Source organism: Melanerpes formicivorus, unplaced genomic scaffold (genome assembly GCF_026170545.1).
Source record: "Melanerpes formicivorus ecotype bairdi unplaced genomic scaffold, bMelFor1.0.p_v2 SCAF_31, whole genome shotgun sequence".
Classification (NCBI taxonomy): Eukaryota; Metazoa; Chordata; class Aves; order Piciformes; family Picidae; genus Melanerpes; species Melanerpes formicivorus.
This window is the reverse complement of record NW_027142383.1, coordinates 8,004,109-8,022,862: the sequence shown is the minus strand read 5'-3', so window position 1 is coordinate 8,022,862 and position 18,754 is coordinate 8,004,109. Positions and strand designations below refer to the sequence as shown.

Sequence of the window (18,754 nt, the reverse complement as noted above, 5' to 3'; positions counted from 1 at the left end):
TGAAGAAATGAACTGTTTTCCATTTTTCTCATTTTCTGATTTTCTTGGACTTTTGAATCATCTACATCTGAGCATAGCCGGAATGGACTATGAACTTTACTCACGAACTGTAAATATCGTTTTGGATTGGATGGACAGTGCGAACAGCCAATGAAATTGTTTAGAAGGGGTGGACTGTGGCCGGTTGACGTTGCCCCCTTAAGAAAGGGAACATGGTGGACGGAAGTTGGTAAACGGAAGGAATAGTCTAAACTAATTTCATTGGACGAGTGGGAGGAAGCACTTCTGAGCTGGGACTATACTGGACATTTCCAGCACTTCTCAGTCAGTCTTGCTTCCGCCTCTTCTTCAGGCAACAGCTTTCTGTCCTGGGCTTTCTGCCAAGGCCTCGGCCTTGAAAACCAGATAACAGGCCTGTATACTAACTCCCTTCCAATTAACACGAACTGCTTCTAACTTTTTTTTCCTCTCTTCTCTTTCTCTTTCTATCCCATTCTGGGGAAAGGGGGGGAAGAGAGGGGAGAGCGGAGGTGGGGGACCCCTCTCTGCCGAGGGGGGCACTCTCATTTCTGTGTTACTCTGTTGTATATCTTTGTATATATTGTAGATATTGTAAATTTGTAAATAATCCCCTGCAAACCCTACATCGCTTTGTAAATATAGCTCCACTGCTTTGCTAATTCAGCTTGCGAGTTTTTTTTTCTTTTCCCTTCAATTTTTTTTCCCTTTTACTTTACAAGGGGGAAGGGAGGAGGCTTCTCAGCCTTACCCCTTCCATCCCACCACATAGTTCTATATAAGAAAAATAAGCCTACTTACCTTTTCTTCCTTTACTTCTTTTTCTTTCTGTGTAGATTCTTTTAATTTTTCTCCATTTTCTTTGATAATTTTTAATTCTTTCTTATCCTCTTTTTCTTTTTTCTCCCTTTTCAGATCCCTCTTATTTTCTTTTTCTTTTGTCTCTCTTTTTTCTTCAGTTTGTTTCTTTATACCAAAATCTGACTCAGGCTTTTTTTCATTTTCTTCTGCTTTTATTTTTTTATGTGGCTGTTTCACTGAAACAATCTCATCCTGCAATACACAAGTATATCTGTCGCATCAAACTGAGTTCCTAACTATACAAGTTTTGTAACCATCACATTAAAATGTACTTTTCATCAGTGTGTGATTTCTTTAGACTTAGGTTTTACACCTATGAAATGGAGCTGGATGCAGTCGTGAAACAAAATGAGGACTAATCACTCATTTCCTTGATGTGACACAAAAGAAGTACTGATTGAGGAGGGGTAATGAGGGAGTGAGGGATTAAGTCCATTTAATTTTCATATCCCTAAACAAATCTGCCCCTGTAAAAGGCAGTTAAGAGGAAAAGAGCTAAAAACAGTAAGGAAGTAGGTAGCTACCTTAAAAGTCACAATGTGACACCCCCCCCAAAAACCTTAATCTGTTGTTTCTTTCTTGGTTGTTTTTGGGTTTTTTTCCTCTCTAGTGGTTTCTGCTGTGTGATAAATTTAAATAAGCAACTCAACGAAAACAAATGCCTAAAGTAATACATCAGAAGTAATAAAAACATAACAAAGTTAAGTAGTCTATTAGAATAATGAAAGACCTGACATATACAGAAGCATTCACTTGCATGCCTGCATTAGTGAGTTCTTTCAGATGGGGAATTAATTAATTATACATACCACAGGTGCCAATAGGTACGACTTTATTTTATTATAAAGGCATATGAGGTTGCACCGGAGTGCTGTAAGGCATGAAAACCAAAACCAAGGCACAACCCCGCAAGCTACCCACAACCCAAAAGCAGAGCCCAATCCAAAGCAAAGCACAACTAACTTACCCTAAACACTCAATAAGTAACACGGTGGTACCAAAGATCACAAGATGGCGGAGCTGTCCGTTTCCCATCCAGGTGGGTGTCTCCGCAGAACCAAATCTTGTCGGATTGGAGAAACGGCAGAACCTCGCCAGTAGCGATCTTCATTTTTTTAAAGGGTCCCGCGTCCCGTGACGTCGGGCCAAGACATCACAGGAGGCCGGGTCTTGGAGCCAAAGCCCCTCCCATATTTCGCAATTGCCTTATATAACTTCTTGCCCTACTACTCATGCGTGCAGCCTGCTCAGGGGGTCGCATGCCCCCTGCCCAGCAATAGCCTTCCTCATCATTATCTTCCTCCAGGTCCATTTGACCTCTACGAGGGGTTTGAAAGACTTTTGCGGTTAGCTCAGGATGTCAACACATTCAATACATTCCCATCCCCACTTAGTTTATAAACAGAGGAACCTGCAGATGCATGTTATTCATTACTCTTTTCGTGCAGCCGTGAGCTTCTGATCAAACACCAAATATTCCCAGGCAGCCCCAGGCAGCTGGGTACTTCTCATCAAATTCCAATTAACTCTTTCCTGTTACAATGCCTCAAAACATCACTAATTCATGCTGTTCTCCCCACCTGGAGTACTGCATCTAGTTCCGGAGGGATATGGACGTGCTGGAACATGTCCAGAGAAGGGCCACGAGGATGATCAGAGGGCTGGGGCACCTCTCCTATGAGGACAGACTGAAAGAGTTGGGGCTGTTCAGTCTGGAGAAGAGAAGGCTCCCAGGTGACCTTATTGTGGCCTTCCAGTATCTGAAGGGGGCCTACAAGAAGGCTGGGGAGGGGCTTCTCAGGATCTCAGGTAGTGATAGGACTAGGGCGAATGGAATGAAGCTGGAGGTGGGGAGATTCAGGCTGGAGGTGAGGAGGAAGTTCTTCCCCATGAGAGTGGTGAAGCCCTGGAATGGGTTGTCCAGGGAGGTGGTTGAGGCCCCATCCCTGGAGGTGTTTAAGACCAGGCTGGATGAGGCTCTGGCCAGCCTGATCTAGTGTGAGGTGTCCCTGCCCATGGCAGGGGGGTTGGAACTAGATGATCCTTGTGGTCCCTTCCAACCCTGACTGATTCTATGATTCTATCATTCTATGATTCTTTCTAATCAAGATTGATTGTTTTTTCTGACCCTGAACAAAATTTGCTACCTGAAGAATCATTATCAGTAGTAATAATGGTTTAGTCAGAAACATGAGTTTTATATTCAGATCTTATATTAAAATTGCATTTCTAGCAGATACAATGATTAAGTCATTAAAGAACACTGTCACTTGTAATTGGGTGACAACATTATTTTATGATATTATAATTTGAAAAATGAATCCGAATGTCTGAGCTACAGTCTTATCATTAAATTAAAATAGATATAATCTTCCATGTGATTATATTGATGCACAGGAGGAGGATGCCATTCAAGCGCTTCAATTTTATTAAGTCAAACAGAAGATCAAATAGAAAGCATTACTTATAGAAACAACTGAATAGACATCTTTACCGTATGAATGATGTTTACCTCATTATCCTCATCATCTTCATCAGATTTTTCTGAGGGGGATGATGAGGAGTTACTTTTTATTTCTTCTTTAATTTTTGCAGCTTTTGTTGCTCTGTTCTTCTTTGTTCTTGTTTTCCTCCTTTTTGAATTTCCCTGAATGCAAATTAGTACCTTTATTATGTCAACTGACAAGTGTCTTCACACCACAATTGCAGAAAATTTCTGCTTTTTATGTTAAAGAAAGTATTCATTTTAATTATTGCCACTAATGACCACAACTTTTCTCAGGACTGGAGACTGAGCCTAATGCAACAGTAAAGCATAGATAAAAATAAGAGAGAATAAAACAATATTAAACATGCAAATAATTCCTTGAGTTAGTCTCATATAATATGATTAGCAATACAGAGAAAAATTACGCAAAGCAGAGTGGAAGTAAGAATAAAATAAGTATCTGATAACATGCCTTTAAGCATATTATGTTGTCTTGCTACTGAATATCAAGCCTTACTTACTGCACCAGTAAATCTTTGTGCTTCTTTTCTTGCAAGGTCTTTATTCAGTAATTTAATGAGGTAATCTGCACGGGTCTGTAACTGCTTGGCTTGGGGCTTCTTATCTGGATCATCAGGTAAAATCTGAGGAGAGCAATGGTAGCATCAACGACAAGTATACATTATCAAATTAGGAAGCTGCTAGTCTGGAGCACTGGGAACAGAAAAAGTTGAATTAAAAAGATGATAAAACCCCAATACTACAACTACAACCTGACCAGTATGCCAGCATGCTTCAAGGAACGGAGAATTTCTTAAAAGTTTTATTTTTCCCCAAACACACAACTAATGTAATCTTGGAAATGGTTCCGTAAAGTTTATAGTAAAGTCAAGAAACTAGTATGAGATTTCTGTTTGCACTCTCAGTTTATCTAAAACATTCAGAGCTCTTATACCACTTTCTCCACAGATGATCTAGTTCTGCCTTGCGCTTCTAAATGCATTAACTCAGAAGCCAAAAATGTAAATGAGTGGTTTCATAAAACAAGCAAATTAATGGAAGGCAGGGACAAGACATCATTGAACAGATTTGTATACAACCCTGGCTCTTCAAATCCCAAAGCTACAGGTTGTTGACAATGTCACTGAGTTTGCTTCACTCCAGTCTTTCCCTAAAGGTTTCTAACTACTTCTAAGCAGCTATTGCGCTACTTCTAATCCGATGAACAACCTTCCTTCCAAAAGATCAAAAATAAAATTAACACAACTAGAACACTGAAACTAGAGATGCAAAAGAGAAAAGAGAACAAATTCAAGTAACAGAGACCCAAATACATAGAAATACAGGAACATAGACTCCAAGAAGGTATACTTCAACTGTATACACAAAATCTTGAAATCTAATTTACCAGAAGGATACAAAGGAGCACGACTTTAAGTAACTGTTCTTATTAGTATTATTACCTAAAGGAAAAAAGTCCTTGATGAAATTTTGTAGATGACATACCTTCTGTGTCAAGCTGAGATCAGGATCCATTTTTATCATTTCCCAGCTGCCATAGCCATATTCATAGATACCTATTAACAGATTGGAATCGTCTTCCTTACCCCAATCTACATCAAAATGAGCTGCCTTGGTGTGGCATGGGATGACGTATCTAGTAGAAATAAATTAGAAACATAAATAAGCAATCTTCTCAAACTTAGTAAGGGAGAAGTGAACATGGCACACAGCACTAAGATCCTGGTATATTTAGGTAAGTAATCTAGATATGCGTAATGTTTTTGTTTCAATATCTATAAAATATTTATTGAAATCAGTATTGAAATGTCTTTTAAAGCACATAAGGATGAAGATATAAAGAACAACAGACATCTATCTGTGGCCATGGATTGAATCAGAACTGGCTAACCATTAAGATAAGCTTAAAGTGTTACTAAAGTGTAACCGCTAACTGAATAAGCAGATAGTCTAGGGACTATGATACACAAGATAGCAAGCTAAAACGTTCTGCAAGTTAAACAAATACCAACAATTGCCACTTTGACAAATATTGCTTTCTCTCAAACAAAGATGACACAAAGCAACTCCTCAACAAGCCTAATTTCTAGTCTGGAATAATTAAGAGTAACTGAACACAATCCCCAATGAATACAGTTCAGAGGCCAAAGCTAGCTTCTAAGGAGAGGGAAGAAAGAATAAAGAAAGGATGTGGAGCAGATTACTGCTGCCAGCTCTTAAAGGGAATGGAGTGACATCATTGTCCTACTGTGGTTAGAGTCTGAATTGCTTAAATAAATGCATAAAAGCTTTAAATAACTTTCTACATTATGGTCTCCTTTAGGAAAAGAAACAAAATACCTTTTCCTTTCTTCTGGATCTGAAGGAATGGATTTGTGCAATGGTGCTAACTCTTCTTCATGAGAGATGACTAGCTTTGCATTCACCTGCACTCCTGATATTCGGAATGTTGGGCCTTTAACTTTCCCAAGTCTGCTTCCTTAAAATAAAGGACCAAATTATTAAAATATTTAGCCTTTATGTGCATCTTATAGACAAACGTAAAGAAAAAAGAAAGTCTGATGATAGCAGCAGACATTTGATTATAGCAAATGAATTTTTCTTAATCAAATGTGGCTGTCAATGGGTCCATGTCCCAGTGGAGGCCAGTGACAAGCGGAGTCCCTCAGGGATCAGTCCTGGGACCTGTCTTATTCAACATCTTTGTGGGTGACATGGACAGTGGCATTGAGTGCACCCTCCGCAAGTTTGCTGATGACACCAAGCTGTGTGGTGCAGCAGACACGCTGGAGGGAAGGGAAGCCATCCAGAGGGACCTTGACAGGCTGGAGAGGTGGGCACAAGCCAACCTCATGAAGTTCAATAAGAGCAAGTGCAGGGTCCTGCATCTGGGTCGAGGCAATCCCAGGCACAAATCCAGGCTGGGCAGTGACTGCCTGGAAAGTAGCCCTGAGGAGAGAGACTTGGGGGTGCTGGTGGACAAAAAGCTCAACATGAGCTCTCAATGTGCACTTGCAGCCCGCAAAGCCAATCAGATCCTGGGCTGCATCAGGAGAAGCGTGGCTAGCAGGTCGAGGGAGGTGATCCTCCCCCTCTACTCAGCCCTGGTGAGACCCCACCTGGAGTACTGTGTCCAGTTCTGGAGCCCCTATTACAAGAGGGATGTGGAGGTGCTGGAGCGTGTCCAGAGAAGGGCCACGAGGATGATCAGAGGGCTGGAGCACCTCTCCTATGAGGACAGACTGAAGGAGTTGGGGCTGTTCAGTCTGCAGAAGAGAAGGCTCCGAGGTGACCTAATTGTGGCCTTCCAGTATCTGAAGGGGGCCTACAGGAAGGCTGGGGAAGGACTTCTCAGGATCTCAGGTAGTGATAGGACTAGGGGGAATGGAATGAAGCTGGAGGTGGGGAGATTCAGGCTGGATGTGAGGAGGAGGTTCTTCACCATGAGAGTGGTGAAACCCTGGAATGGGTTGTCCAGGGAGGTGGTCGAGGCCCCGTCCCTGGGGGTGTTTAAGAGCAGGCTGGATGAGACTCTAGCCAGCCCAATCTAGTGTGGGGTGTCCCTGCCCATGGTAGGGGGGTTGGAACTAGATGATCCGTGTGGTCCCTTCCAACCCTGAATGAAACTATGAAACTATGAAACTATGAAACACTTTAATTAAACTCCAGAACCTCAAAATATTCCAGATAATAATAGGAGATTAATTTAAAATTTCATGGTAAAGCAAAAACATGCTACATTCTACTACAACTTGCTCAGGGAAACAGGGAAAAAAATCAAAACCCAAATGTCTTCTTACTATAATCCTTTCTTCTAAATCACCTATCATGATAATATTTTGTCAACACAATTGTTTTGTCGTAATCAGAGTACAAGAATTATTCAGATCTCTTGACACTTTTTATTCCTCTCCCTCACGTCCAAACACACTTTACCTGTTCTTTCTTGTCCAAAGGAATTGTCCTTTAAAGCCTTAATGCATCCATTATGTACAAGTTCTCCTAGACGTCTAAGGTCCATCTCAGATTTATCAACTAGCTCAGCATCTCTAGCTATAGCATCTAACCTGTAAGAAAACATATGTTTTTACATCTTGTGATGGTTTAACCCACACACATCAAACAGAAGCTCAGCTGAAGCCAGTCGGAGAAGCAAATGAAAAGCTGTATTTTACAAGAAGAAAGGAATGCAATGAATATGTACAAAAATACACAGTATTCACAAGATTATACAAGTATTTACAAAAAGCAACCAGCACCAGAAATCCTCCTTGGGCAGGAGGATTCCACCTCGCTCCCCCCAACCTCTCCCTCCCTTTTCTCTCTAGTTAATCAGAAGAAAAGAGAAAAGGAGAAAATGTTAGAGGGATTTTTAGTTAGCTCAAAAGCATCATTAGTATGTCAGTAATGCTTATCTCAGGGCCATTAGATAACTCCTTTGCGAAGCAGACATGCCAGCAGAAAGAGACGGAGTGAACGGAATGAGGAAAGAATGTAAGATCGTAAAACTACATCCCACTCATCTGACCAATGAAATTCATTTAGAATTATCTTTCTTATTTTCCTTTTTGCACTCAACTATTCAGCTAGAGAATTTGCAGCTATCTTTCTTAAAGGCACAGCCTGAAACTATCACACATCTATAAAACTTTAGTATTATGAATCAGTCCTTCAGATTTTCAAATTAGAGAAGTGATCATGTAAGTTATCATTCACCCACACTTCCTGTGTTGTGTACAATTTTGATCCACTGTATTGGGTTGAGCTGAGGTGGAGTTAATTCTCCTCACAGCATCGTTCTAGTGCTGTGGGTTTTTGCAGCAGTAGTTGATAACACAGCAGTGTTTTGGCTACGGCTGAATCCAGTATCCGAGCTGTGTCCTTTCAACATTTCCCTGCCCCAAGAGTACATTGAGGGGTGGGCAAGATCTTGGGAGGGGACACAACTGAGCCAGCTGACTCAGACTGGCCAAAGAGGTATTCCATACCATATGACATCAGCTCAGGTATAAGAAGGACGTGAAAGAAGGAAGTTTGGGGATTCGTCCATGGCATTTATCCTCCCAAGGAACCACCAAGCTTAGAGAGCCCTGCTTCCCGAGACCGACCACCATCCTTCTGATGGGAAGTAGAGACTAACATCTCTCTCTCTGCTTTCTTTTGCTTCCGCGTGGTCTATTTCCTGTTTGCTTATTAGTGTTATTAAATTGCTCCTATCTTATTCCCCAGCTTCTGTTATATTTTCTTTCCCTTCTTCCCCTGTTCACTTAAGAGGGGGAGTGATAGAGCGGCTTGGTGGGTATCTGGCCTCCAGACCAGAGCCAAACCACCACATCCATGCAGTATAAAGCAGCTATAGAAAGATTACAGAAACCATTAAAAAGCATGTTTCACAATGAGGACAATACAACAGGAACTATAAAGGACCCTAACTTTACAGTTTTGAGTTACATTACTACACATTTTTTTAAATAGAGAAGGAATCATTTCAGTTGGAAAAGACCTTTAAGATCATTGAGTCCAAACACTCCCTAACTCTACCAAGCTTGGTGCTAACCCATGTCACTCAGCACCACATCTCTGCATCTTTGAAATATCTCCACAGATGGGGGGGGATTCAACCACCTCCCTGGGGAGACTGTTCCAACGTTTGAAAACCCTTTCAGTGAAGTAGTTTCTTCAAATATTGAACCTAAACCTCTCCTCGTGCAACCTGAAGCCATTTCCTCTTGTCCTACCACTTGTTACTAGGGAGAGGAGACTGACACCCACCTTACTGCTACCTGCTTTCAGGTCTCCCCTCAGCCTCCTCCAGACTAAACAACCCCAGTTCCCTCAGCTGCTCCTCAGCAGACTTGTTCTCCAGACCCTTCATCAGCTTCATTGTACTTCTCTGGACCTACTCCAGCACCTCAATGTCTTTCTTGTAGTGAGGGCCTCAAACTGAACCCAGTACTCAAGGCACGGCCTCACCTATGCTGAGTGGGGACACAGTCTCAAGCTGCGACAGGGGAGGTTTAGACTCGAGGTGAGGAGGAAGTTCTTCACCGAGCGAGTCATTCGTCATTGGAACGGGTTGCCCAGGGAGGTGGTTGAGTCGCCGTCCCTGGAGGCGTTCAAGAGGAGATTGGACGTGGCACTTCGTGCCATGGTCTAGTCATGGGGTCTGTGTTGATAGGTTGGACTCGATGATCCTCGAGGTCCTTTCCAACCTAAGTGATACTGTGATACTGTGATACTGAGTACAGCAGGACAATCACTTCCCTGGTCCTGCTGGTCACACTAAATTATATATAGTAAGACCACACAGATTATAAATACTATTGAAAAAGATGAAGGTAGGAAATTATTCTCAAAATACAGAGTAATATGGAAAGCTTAAAATAAGAATTGACAATGAGAAAAATTCACACCCGGCAATTAGTCTGTGGAAAGCCTAGAGCTTTATCCGCTGTATCAAAAAAGAAAACTGAACAATTGTTGCTAATGCAGATTAAACAAGACAGTAGGCAAAGTATAAAGAAAAACAAGTTGCCTTGCAAAATTTGAAGATCTGTGGAATGGGCTGCCTACATGCATACCATATATGAATAAAAATCCCTTTAATATTCAAGTTCTAGTTAATGTGACAGTTTTAGGCTGTGCCTTTAAGGAAAAGACAGCTACAGAACACTCTAGCTCAAAGTTTTGTTGTAAAAAGGAACACAAAGATAATTCTAAACAAATTTCATTGGTAGATCAGTAGGAATGTAACTTTAAGGATTTTAGTTTCAGTTCAGTCTGTTCGGCTGTTTCTGTGCTGTGCAGGTTTTTTTCTCTCTTCTGTTCTTGCCGGAGCTGACCTTGGACTAATGAGATAAGAACTTACTAACTTTTTTCTCCCTCCCTTAACAACTGCTTTGAGCTAACAAAATTTCCCTTAATATCCATTTTCTCTCTTTAATCCTTTTTGGGAGAAAAGGAGGAAGAGGGAAAAGGGGGTTTTGGGGGGAACCCTCCTCCATTGGGAGGGAGTTTTTTGTGTTACGTTCTTTCCTGTGTATTTTTGTATATACTTTAGAATAGAATAGAATAGAATAAACCAGGTTGGAAGAGACCTTCAAGATCATCGTGTCCAACCTATCATCCAACACCACCTAATCAACTAACCCATGTAACCAAGCACCCTGTCAAGTCTCCTCCTGAACACCTCCAGTGACGGCGACTCCACCACCTCCCCGGGCAGTCCATTCCAATGGGCAATCACTCTCTCTGTGTAAAACTTCCTCCTGACCTCCAGCCTGAACTTCCCCTGGCGCAGCCTGAGACTGTGTCCTCTTGTTCTGGTACTGGGTGCCTGGGAGAAGAGACCAACATCTGCCTGTTTACAACCCCCCTTCAGGTAATTGTAGAGAGCAATAAGGTCACCCCTGAGTCTCCTCCTCTCCAGGCTAAGCAGCCCCAGCTCCCTCAGTCTCTCCTCATAGGGCTTGTGTTCCAAGCCCCTCACCAACTTCGTTGCCCTTCTCTGGACTCGTTCCAGCAAGTCAATGTCCTTCCTAAACTGAGGGGCCCAGAACTGGACACAGTACTCAAGGTGTGGCCTAACCAGTGCAGTGTACAGGGGCAGAATGACCTCCCTGCTCCTGCTGGCCACACTGTTCTTGATGCAGGCCAGGATGCCATTGGCCCTCCTGGCTGCCTGGGCACACTGCAGGCTCATGTTCATCCTACCATCAACCAGCACCCCCAGGTTCCTCTTTGCCTGGCTGCTCTCTAGCCACTCTGACCCCAGCCTGTAGCTCTGCATGGGGTTGTTGTGGCCAATGTGCAGAACTCGGCACTTGGATGTGTTAAATCTCATGCCATTGGACTCTGCCCATCTGTCCAGCCTGTCGAGGTCTCTCTGCAAAGCCTCTCTACCCTCCAGCAGATCAACTCCTGTCCCCAGCTTGGTGTCATCAGCAAATTTACATATGATCGACTAAATGCCCTCATCCAGATCATCAATAAAGATGTTAAAGAGGATGGGGCCCAGCACCGATCCTTGGGGCACACCACTAGTGACTGGCCGCCAGCTGGATGTGGCACCATTCACCACCACTCTCTGGGCTCGGCCCTCCAGTCAGTTCCTAACCCATCGCAGTGTGCTCCCGTCCAAGCCATGGGCTGACAGCTTGGCCAGGAGTTTGCTATGGGGGACGGTGTCAAAGGCCTTGCTGAGGTCCAGGTAAACTACATCCACAGGCCTCCCCACATCCACCAGGCGGGTCACCTGATCATAGAAGGAGATCAGGTTGGTCAGGCAGGACCTGCCCTTCCTAAATCCATGCTGGCTGAGCCTGATCCCTTGGCCATCCTCTAAGTGCTGTGTTATTGCACTCAGGATGACCTGTTCCATGATCTTGCCTGGCACTGAGGTCAGGCTGACAGGCCTATAATTCCCTGGCTCATCCAACCGGCCCTTCTTATGGATGGGCACCACGTTGGCCAGCTTCCAGTCCTCTGGGACCTCTCCAGTGAGCCAGGACTGCTGAAAAATGATGGCGAGCGGCTTGGCCAGCTCCTTTGACAGCTCTCTCAGCAAATACGGTATATTTTGTATATATTCATTGCATTTCATTCTGCTTGTAAAAATATAGCCTTTCCATTTGCTTCTCCGACTGAGTTAGCTGTGGTTTGGGGGGGGGGGGGGGTGAGAATTGAACTTAGTTCTTACTACCACAGTCAAGACAAAAGATTAGGCACACTATTTTCTCTTCAATCTAAGATTTTGTGGTATATTTAAATGAAAATGAGGTTCCAAGTTGCTATAGAAATATAATCAAATAAGTTTACCTTTCAAGTGGGCCACCAAATTTCTTGTAACTCTTGATAAACCTAGTAATAGAAAATTTTGCAGTTAAAAAATGTATGCTTAACTAGAGTGAGTAAAATGCATTTATAAAGTCTTAGTACAAGGCTACGTGGGTAATGCAAAGAAAATAAGAACTAGAGAGAGTAGGACATCTTAGTATATCAAGATAACCCACATTTAAAACTGGAGTTCCATTTTGGTTAGTAATTGACATTTAAAAAAAAAAGCTTCACAAAACAAAGGATTCAGTAATGTAATGTGCCTAATCATAAAAATCAAATGTGGATTTATACTAAATAGAGAATTCAGACATTATGTTAAGTTTCTCATGATAAAGATGAGCTAGTTGCAGTTTCGAGGTGATTTTAAGACTTAAGAAAACAGACTATGAAAGATAAAGGAATGCAAGTACAAGGATATCCCTGACAAAATCAGCAAACCATTATATGTTACCTGAAACGAAAAGGAAACAAGACTCTTTCTGGTTATTTATATAATTAAGAATAGTTTTTAAGCTTTACAGCATTTTAGAAAAAAATGAATACTTAAATTACAGGGGCAAAGTAGCATTTCATAAACCAGTCAAAGTAAAGCAAAACAATTTCTCCTTCTACCAAGGAAGTACTTTTAGCACCAAATGTTGATGTGACCAGCTGTGCAGATTCACTTATGTATTGGTTTTGGCTGACATAAAGTTACTTTTCTTCAGAGCATCATATCTGCTGGTATGCTTTGGATTTGTGACCAAACCAGTATTGATAATACAGGGATATTTTAGTCACTACTGATCAGTGCTTATACAGTCAAGGCCTTTTCTGTTCCTTATATGACTGCACCAAGAAGTAGGCTGGGAGTGCACAAGAAGTTTGGAGGGGACACACATGGGAGAGCTTTTTTAAAGTTTTAAAAAGCACCATATAACATTAATCCAATTTCCATTGCAAGAAACATAAAACTGAACAAAACTCACCAAATCTTTTGTAGGTATTTCTAAAATAAAAATGTGCGAATCATTTCTTCAGCTATATTTTTTAGGTAAAATCATGGGAAGTAGAATGTTTTATATGTGGGGTTAAAAAAAAAGAGGTCACCCATTTTAGAAACTGGGTTTTGAAATCACTGTCTTCAGGGGACACAGGAAGATAATACATGTTAAAAGACTGCAAACTAATTCAGAAGATTTTTCAATCTCAGTGTTATTCTTATAGTTTCATAGTTTCATAGTTTCATTCAGGGTTGGAAGGGACCACAAGGATCATCTAGTTCCAACCCCCCTGCCATGGGCAGGGACACCCCACACTAGATCAGGCTGGACAGAGCCTCATCCAGCCTGCTCTTAAACACCCCCAGGGACGGGGCCTCGACCACCTCCCTGGACAACCCATTCCAGGGTTTCACCACTCTCATGGTGAAGAACCTCCTCCTCACATCTAGCCTGAATCTCCCCACCTCCAGCTTCATTCCATTCCCCCTAGTCCTATCACTACCTGATATCCTGAGAAGTCCTTCCCCAGCCTTCCTGTAGGCCCCCTTCAGATACTGGAAGGCGACAATTAGGTCTCCTCGGAGCCTTCTCTTCTGCAGACTGAACAGCCCCAACTCCCTCAGTCTGTCCTCATAGGAGAGGTGCTCCAGCCCTCTGATCATCCTCGTGGCCCTTCTCTGGACACGTTCCAGCACCTCCACATCCCTCTTGTAATAGGGCTCCAGAACTGGACACAGTACTCCAGGTGGGGTCTCACCAGGGCTGAGTAGAGGGGGAGGATCACCTCCCTCGACCTGCTAGCCACACTTCTCCTGATGCAGCCCAGGATCTGATTGGCTTTGCGGGCTGCAAGTGCACACTGAGAGCTCATGTTGAGCTTTTTGTCCACCAGCACCCCCAAGTCTCTCTCCTCAGGGCTACCCTCCAGCCAGTACAACAAAATAGTTGCAAATCCTGTTACATAGGCACCCCAAACTACAGAGAGTAGTAGCAAAGTCGTGGCTCAGTTGGTAGCACATCAGACCCTTAATGGGAAGGTTGTGAGTTCAAGCCTGTAGTGGGCAGTAGTGTCCTCCCTACTCTAATCATGAGGTCTTGGGTGACAGGTTGGACTTGATGATCTTTGAGGTCTCTTCCAACCTTAGTGATACTGAATACTGAATACTGAGTAAAGCCTTAAAATGCCTATTTTCAGCTAAATTCAGGAAAAGACTGTTTTCCATATTTTCAAACTCTAAAATTATTATTTTAAAAAAAATGTTTTGTCCCTTTAAACATGCATGTCCCCCCACATCTTACCGCCTAATCTCTGCATCGCTAAATCCTTTAATATTTTCTCGAGGAATAGTTCGTGGTCGTCCACGTTTTTTTGGTCGTTTTCTTTCTGAAACGGAGTCACTATCAGATCCAGAATATCTTCTGCTCCTATTGCGTTTCCCTTCACTTCCATTAAAGCTGATCTGGAATTTCAGATTAAGGAGTTCAAAGCTATGTGACTAAAACATTTTATTAATGTGTCATCTAGCCTTGTCAAACTGTGTGTGTTTGTGTGTGCCATGCATGAAAACCACTCAACCCAATAGTACAAACCAAAACACCAGCAGTGAAAAAACAACCAATCAACAACAAAATAAAAATCAAAGTTGGTAAAAACCCAGAGATACCTGTTTTGCACAGTTTCTCATCCTTGGGAGCATATATATTTCTTCAAGCTCTTTTTGTCTTTCCTCCTCTTCTATTCGTCGCCGCTGAACTTCTGGAATGATTTCTTCCCAGTTTCTTAAATTTTGTTCTGGTTCCAGCTCAATGTCATCTTCATCCATATTGGAAAAGTTAGCTACCTTATGTATTGGAACATAAACATTTTCACCAAATCGATATACGACTTTATTTAAACAAAGAGTCAATAATTAATATTTTAGGAAAACTTAGTTCAGAATGGCATATTTTATTAATATATACATAAAATGTACACATATAAAATGTCTCTAATGAAAGTATTTTTATATATAAAATGCATACACTCCATGTAGCATGGTTGAACATAATAAGAACCTTTTTTCTTCTTTTACAAGTTGAACAATATAGATACCCTATGACACGCCTCCCCAATAGTTGTGATTGTTGTTTCATTTCCTTCAAAGCAGAAAGCAAGTCTAACTGAATGCTCAATATGAAAGTATAATAATGTAGAATTAACCAAATATTAATAAACTGTAGAAATCACAATAAGTTGCATATGAATGATTAGCAGGAAAGTGATTTAATACTCTATCAATCTAAAAAAGTCCTTCCCTGATTTAAACAAAAAACAAGTAAAAAACAACCACACACACCACAGCTAAGCAATGACAAAAAGATCTAGGAAAAAACCAACCAAACAAAAAAAACCAAAAGCCCCAAACACAAAACCACCACACAATTTGGATCCACTTAATATTTTAAATGTTATACATGTCAGCATATCTGGCCTTCACATTTACATGGGGGCTTCTAAAAGTCACCAACTAAGAAATCCAAACTTCATTCTGTTTTCAGAAGTACTACAGGTGCTTATCAGCATAAAGCATTAAATGAAAATCATTTCTCCCTAGTATTCTAATCATGAAATGAAAGACTAACATAGTTGTGAATTTCTTATTTTGTCAGCAAAATACATGATGCGCTTTTAAATGTTTGCACTGGCAGTAATTAACCTGCATAGGTGAAAAGACATTCTATGACAGAGTTGACTTATTGTTGCACCTGTTTCATAAGAATGAAGAAAAGATGAAGAGGTGTACAAAAGAAGATAAAGTATCATTTATAAAGGAAAGTAAGGGAAGAGGGAGGGAACAGAGCAATACCTTGAACTGTGAAAGTAACTCATCTCCTACAGTTAATGGGCCTGGCTCATTTTCTCGAGTTTCAGCCCTCTTTAGGATTTCATCTATATCCATTTCCTGAAACAGAAGTTTATCTTTACAACAAAACAATTAATACATATTTTTAGTTTCTCTGTTCATCAAGTGTAGATGAACTATTTCATTTACCTGAGGCTCCTCTTCTTCTCCTTCAGGTTCTTTAAAAAGTTCCTCAGCACCAAACTTCAAAATTGCTGATAACTCTTCCTTATTAAAAGGTGTTGAGCTGAAATACAGAAAATTTCAGATAAACACATTTATCTTAGTGAATTTTTTTCAAATCACTATAATCATGAATCAATTAAGCATCCTTTTGACTTAAAAATATTGTTAATACAGTTTTTTAAAATGTACAAAAACAATATACTTTGCATTCTTTACTTAGATAACTTCTTAGCACACATTTTTTGCCTTTTATTAACCAAGTAAAATGACTTGTATTTTTACTGATATAGTTGGATATACTTAAGTATAAGTTCATATGAGAGAGTAAGCATATATACCTGGAAGGAGTAGAGCCTGTATGTAGTACAGTTTTCCCTGTAGTGTCCATTCTCTGAATTACTAAGTGATCTAACACCATCTTTTTCTTAGCTCTTTCAAGAATATCTTCTTCTACTGATCCTTTTGTGACTAGCCGATATATATTTACCTATGCGTATTATAAAAAAGGCTTCATTTACATGCTCACAAATTACACATGAAAACAATATTCAGATGAAGTTAACAGAAAACCCTGAAGCAACAACAGGGAGAAATGTTAGTTGTGATTAAAAATCTTCTAAATCTTATTGAACCAGTATTTCATACGTGAAACCATCAGTTACCATAATATCTACATAAATTATTTTTAAAAATAAAAGAAATAAATTCTTAGACCTCTCCTCTTTAAACTTCTATGATCAGGCACTATCGTGTCCACAAGGAAAAGTGTTATATCTGATTAATACTTGAAGTCTTCTGCAAGGAAGAAATGCAAAGAGAACTACAAAGTATTAAGTAAAACAGATGTGCACAAAGTATAGCAGTTACTAGAGTAACATGATGCCAATGAACATAGGACAAGTCCACAACTCTTCTCCCTGCTCATCCATATCTCTATAGGGAGATTTAATTTATTTATTTTTTTAAAGCCAAATTGGTGTTATTTACATTTTTAGACATTCTTGGCAGGTACTTGTTATTCTCAAAATACATGAGGACTGTGATGGTCCAGACAGTTTATGGCTACCAGATGAAACCCTCCTTCAGGTTTGGAGCATACCTGTTTCTTCTGTCCAATCCTATGAGCTCTAGCCTGTGCTTGCAGAACATTCTGTGGATTCCAGTCAGAATCAATTATCACTGCAGTGTCAGCAGATGCCAAGTTTATACCCAACCCTCCAGCTCTGGTAGACAACAAGAAGCAGAAGTCAGTCCTGAAATCATAAAATAAGAAATAGCTTTCTATATGTTAGCTGAGTGCGGCCATCTGGCCAATTCCTTATCTAGCAAGTAGTCCACCCCTCAAGTCCATGCTTTTCCAGTTTGGTGACCAGGATGTCATGTGGGACAGTGTCAAATGCTTTACACAAGTCCAGGTAGATGACATCAGTTGCTCTTCCCTTATCCACTGATGCTGTAACACCATGTAGTGGATATGCCCTCAGAAATGAGTGGCAGATGTATCAATGAAAATATAAGTTTATTTCTACATATATACAAACTCTGTAACGGGGTATTTACAGTCACCCTTCACAGGTATCAATATATTCAGTTAGTGGAACTATCTTTACAGAATGTTATGTATGGGCACTTAAATCAAAATGATTCACAGAACTTATAATCTAAACTGAGTCAGAGAGTGGCGGGGGAGGGGTTGGTCAGTGACCGGCAACCCTCCACCCGGAGCAATATAAATGCTACCCTAACTGAAGCTCTATAAAGAAGGGCTTGGCTTACTCACAAGCTGAGAACTTCGTGGAATGTTTCCTTAATAATGTTTATAGTCCAGACAACGTGGCACGGATGTGCCGTAATAAGGAGACAGGAAATGGCGCCGGCTGCGTGGCTGCACTGCGTGGCTCTGCTGTTCTCTCCCAGGATACAAAAGGTTCCTCGATTGGTGGGGGGGCTGTGGCAGGTCAGCAACGCTGGTTCGCACGGGCTACCAGGTTTTCTCCTACAGCGATGGATCACGCAGCGGTTGATCCCACGGAGTGCTGTCGACGGCACCGCACGCAGCTGGGTGACGGTGGCAAAGGACCACGAGGCCTCTTGAAGCACTGGCACGCGCACACACACAGGCTCCAACACCAAGGTGGGGGGGCTCATTTACCAAACGACCCCTATTTACCATTTGCCCCAGTGAATACTGGTCCAATAAGCATCTGTTGCTAACGCAAACATTAACCAATGAACTGACACCTACAAAATATGGCCTAAGTATATGCTATAGCCAGGGAAACAAACATATAGCCTGCCTCTTGTGTAATACAGGGGTGAGACCACACCCAGGTAGGCTGTTTACCTGGACTCAGTGGTGCCAGGATCCCCCCCTGCCACCTCCAGAAAGGAGGGGGGAGCAAAGGAGGGTTAACACACAGAGAAATATATCCTACTATTGCAGTTTGAGCTGGGTGTCCCCCTGCAATGTTTACTTC

At 41.5% G+C, this 18,754-nt stretch overlaps 1 protein-coding gene across 1 annotated transcript; it reads right to left on the bottom strand.

Annotated features, from left to right (window-relative positions):
- Positions 1-792: 792 nt before the first annotated feature.
- LOC137449618 (chromodomain-helicase-DNA-binding protein 1-like) lies at positions 793-17,409 on the bottom strand. The gene is made up of 13 exons (XM_068155310.1): positions 17,377-17,409; positions 16,616-16,764; positions 16,242-16,338; positions 16,056-16,151; positions 14,874-15,050; positions 14,509-14,669; positions 12,206-12,247; positions 7,325-7,455; positions 5,729-5,867; positions 4,874-5,024; positions 3,889-4,011; positions 3,374-3,526; positions 793-1,071 (listed from the first exon to the last, which is right to left on the bottom strand). Exons 2-13 carry the CDS (start codon positions 16,693-16,695, stop codon positions 793-795), a joined length of 1,629 nt encoding a protein of 542 aa, XP_068011411.1. The 5' UTR covers positions 16,696-16,764; positions 17,377-17,409.
- Between the last annotated feature and the right edge of the window lie 1,345 nt (positions 17,410-18,754).